Here is a 4,057-nt window from a genome sequence, read left to right as displayed (position 1 = left end):
CTTTGATATGATGATCACACCACAGCCAGAGAAATAATCTTCTTAGGTTCTTAAATCTTTCAGTTTTCAGTAAGATTTGTTTGGGTTTTTTTTGTTTGTTTGTTTTGCTTTGGTTCATTTTTGAGGCTGGGTCTCACTATCTAGTCCAGGGTGACCTTGAACTTCCAATCCTACTGCATCAATCCCCAAAGTGCTGGGATTATAAATTCCCATTTATGGAGAGAGATTTTTTTAAGCAAATGTTCAACCAAAAATTATACAACTTTAATTCTCCAAGGCACATTTACTTTTAAAGTATCTTTTTATTTATTTATTTTTTATTTATTTATTTGTGTGTGTGTGTGTGTGTGTTTGTGTGTGTATATACATGTACCACAGCATGTATATGGAGGTCAGGGAACAACTTTAGAGAGTTGGTTCTCTCTTTCTGCCATGCAGGTTCAGGGATCAAATTCAGGTTCTCATGCTTGTTGGCAAGCACTTTTACCTGCTGAGTTGTCTCACCAGCCCCACATACAGCCTTCTAATAACAGGTACTTGATGGGATCATCCCTGCCAGTATTAATAAAACTTTTATCTAGTCTCATAATTATAAATATAAAACAAAATATATTTAAGACTATGGTAGAAATTTGCAAAGACAGATTGTCAATTCATCACGTAATATATAAAGTACTGTGGCAAGGGCTCAACAGATGTAAGTGGCACCTTCTTCCACTTGATAATTTTCACATTTGCCAAGAGAAACTATATTGCTATATGCTACTTAAAAACTGTCTTGGGGTTGGAGAGATGGCTGAGCAGTTAAGAATACTGACTGTTCTTGCAGAAGACCTGGGTTCGAATCCAAGCACCCACATGGCAGCTAACAACTGTCCGTAGCTCCAGTTCCAGGGGATCTGACAGTTTCTGTCCTCCACGGGCACTGTACAACACGGGTGCACTTACCTACATGCAGGCAATACATGTATACACATAAAACAAAAATAATAAATAAGTAAAAACTTGAGTCTTAAAGAACACCATACATATCCATCAATATAGACAAGGCAATCTTGTGAAAAAAGAATTATGTTCTCTGAATACAACTCTAAGATAGATGGTAACAACAAGACTTATTTTGTTCTTCCAAAACCCTTTATGACTTTTGATGGGGGAGAGGAAGTATGATGAGGGCCCGAGAGGAAGGTGGAACAAGAGCCCTGTCACTTGCTCAGAGAGAAATCTGACTGGCCGAGAACTGTTTGACCCCCTCACACAGCTAACATGACTACAAGATATAAGGCCAGCTTATATCAACAAAGAATATTTAGAACTTGAAAATGTATCCTTTCACTTGTGGAGAGATGGCCCCACGTCATCCAGTTCCCTCAAATGCTGATCTCCCATTTATGACACAAACTGCACTGGTTAAGAGTCGTAATGGCAGTGAACAGTCATCATGCCTGAGCCTGTCCCACATCCCCAGCCAACACCCAACTGTGCAGGGGCCATAAAGGGACATGTATATAATTTGAGACTATCCTTCATTACACCATATTGGCCCTGGCATAAGGCTATTAAATAAGGTAAAGACACAATAGGGGATTCCCCCTGCACAGGAAGCTGTATCAACACTAGATGTTAGGTCTCTCCAAAACTGCCTCTGGACTTTCAGTTTCACACATTCATCAAAGTGTTAATTGCAAAATAACAATCCTGATGTTTTTCTCTGATAAAATATTATTCTTTAACTATACTTTGTTTCTTACAGAATACCTATAAAACTACAATTGTCTACATCTAAATAAAGCTGATGGGATCAAATGTCTGTGATCAATATGACATTCAAAAATCTCTACTGAAAAATGACCTGTAACAGCAGATTGACTTCCATTACATAGCACTGCATGTTCTGTATTATTACATAAGACATGTGGCAATATGTGAAAATGATTTATTTATTTACCATTTATCTGCTGTAACTGTTTGATATGGTATGCTTTTATTTGCCATTGTTAACCCTTCTATCAAACAACCCGGGCTTCTAGAAAAACCTTTGACTTTCAGAGGGATGTATCTGGATTTTGTTTGTTCAGGTGTCTCTACATTTTGTCACAGTTTTTGAAAAATACCCCCAAATTTCTCCTATAAGTCCTTTACAAACAAATACTGAAACACAAATGTGATTTACCATGTAAATTTCCTTCCATCATGTATCAAAACAAACTAAACAGACCTCAAGATCATAGCTGAGCTATCTTGTTTTTAATGAATATTAATTTTACATTATTTTTAAATCAACTTTTTGAACTGGTATTTACTCAACACATGGAATCTTAGAAGCCAACGAAAGTTATGCACTTGGCACAAGAAAGCCACAGTAACTTGTTTCCAATTTTGTAAATGATGTACAGAAATCATAGGAACCATGAGCCTGAGTAAAGGCCCCTTTTACCTCACGGAAGGGACCTGTCACATTCAAGCCTCTGCCTGCTCTGACATCTGTTAGCGCGACAGAAGTGGATTTGACATGAAAGGTACTGTGGAGAGGTATTTGAATAACCAGCTTGCTTCTATAACAAAACTGTAGTAACATTACTCTATAGAAGGATATAAGATAGAAAGACATACGATGGGCACAGATACTGCTTCTTTTTCCCCTTCCCTTTCTTGGAGGACTTCTCCTTAGCATAGGCTTCTTCAACCCACAAGGACATTAAAATTAAAAAGGAGACTGCCAATAAAAACTTCATCTTGAAAACGGAAGTTTCAGCAGCTCAGTCTACAAGAGAAAACAAGAAAATGTTTATATTTATGAAGCCAGTAACAAACCTGTGAATGCTCTTTAAAGAACAGAATCATTACTACCCAGAAGGTAAATACATTTGTATACCAAATCCTCACTGCTCAATACTACATGGCTGTCAGTGTATGTTTAAGTCTCTTCTATATAATAGGAAAGCCCTTTTAACATCATTGTAAAAGGCAGCTTAAATAATGGCACACAGAAAACAAGACTCAATACAACATAATCGGAGAGTATGTGAAATTTCTGACTCTAGGATTGTATGAAATTATAATTTGTATTAAGTTGGAGGGCATATAAAAATAGCTATAGACAGACATCTAGAATACGTTTGTTAAAATAATTCTCTCTGACAAGTACATTTTAAGTAATTTGAGAAGTTTTGTTTTTTTATATATCGACACTGTGAATTTTGTATGTATACCTTTTCAAAAACAACAAAAGTTTAATTCTAAATCTTAAGCAACTGATAGCAAAGTAAAAATTTAGAACTAAAGAGTTTCACACTCTAAATCCATTGTTTTTACTTATACATATTAAATCTGCATGCTACTTTTTACCCACAAAAGACCATGTATTAATTTAATTTGTTAGTTTTCCCTTCCAAGTGGGAACTCATATCACACTTCTCATCAAAAAGAATATTTCCGAGTCATGTTAATGAAACAAAACTGCAAGTGTGTTCACATTTCGAATTATCTTAGCTGCATAATATCACTGTTCATGCTCAGATGAGAATATCCTTACATAGTCATGCATCCAAAAAAAACTTTGAGCATTTACTAATAGAATATTTAAACCTCTTCTGCATGCTTCATTTTAAACCATAAATGATTTCTCTTGCATTGTTTTCTGCAGCCTAAAACCAATTCAAACACCCAATTCCCATCCCACTCTCATAAAACTGCATTCCTCTGTCCGATTTTCAGCTCCCCCTCTAGGGTTTTCCCCATATTTATCCTCTACACCCCAAGGCAGGCCCAAAGGCCAGATCACTTGGTCCTTCATCTGAAGCCGCGTGGGGACTCCTGAGTCCCTCCACCCCAGGGGGCGGTCCGGGCTGTCCAGCACAGGCTCTCCAGCCCGGCTTCCGCACAGCGGTGCCCGTGCCTAGGTGGGTTTCCCGGCGGCCGCTGCAGGGCCAGAGGGTGTTCGGGCTGCACCCCAGGGCCCTGGCTGCCGCGCATCCCCGATCCCGGGCCCGCGCCGTGTCCCCGGCGGTCGTCGTCGGACGCCGCATCATCGCCGGGCCTCGGGTCCCCTCTGGGC

At 38.8% G+C, this 4,057-nt stretch overlaps 1 protein-coding gene across 2 annotated transcripts in view; it reads right to left on the bottom strand.

The window, feature by feature from the left end:
- Glrb (glycine receptor beta) overlaps positions 1-4,057 on the bottom strand; it is a 102,884-nt gene that overhangs the window by 98,530 nt on the left and 297 nt on the right. Inside the window, exon 2 of one of the 2 annotated variants that reach the window (XM_029556754.1) lies at positions 2,614-2,764. In XM_029556754.1, coding sequence (XP_029412614.1) covers positions 2,614-2,735 — 122 coding nt within the window. In that variant the 5' untranslated portion in view covers positions 2,736-2,764. Of the gene's footprint in view, positions 1-2,613; positions 2,765-4,057 lie in introns of those variants that run through there. The other variant, XM_008854306.2, reaches the window with a different exon arrangement.

Source organism: Nannospalax galili, unplaced genomic scaffold, assembly GCF_000622305.1.
Source record: "Nannospalax galili isolate Female #2095 unplaced genomic scaffold, S.galili_v1.0 scaffold305, whole genome shotgun sequence".
Taxonomy (NCBI): domain Eukaryota; kingdom Metazoa; phylum Chordata; class Mammalia; order Rodentia; family Spalacidae; genus Nannospalax; species Nannospalax galili.
The sequence above is the reverse complement of the archived record's forward strand: the minus strand, read 5'-3'. Positions and strand labels throughout refer to the sequence as shown.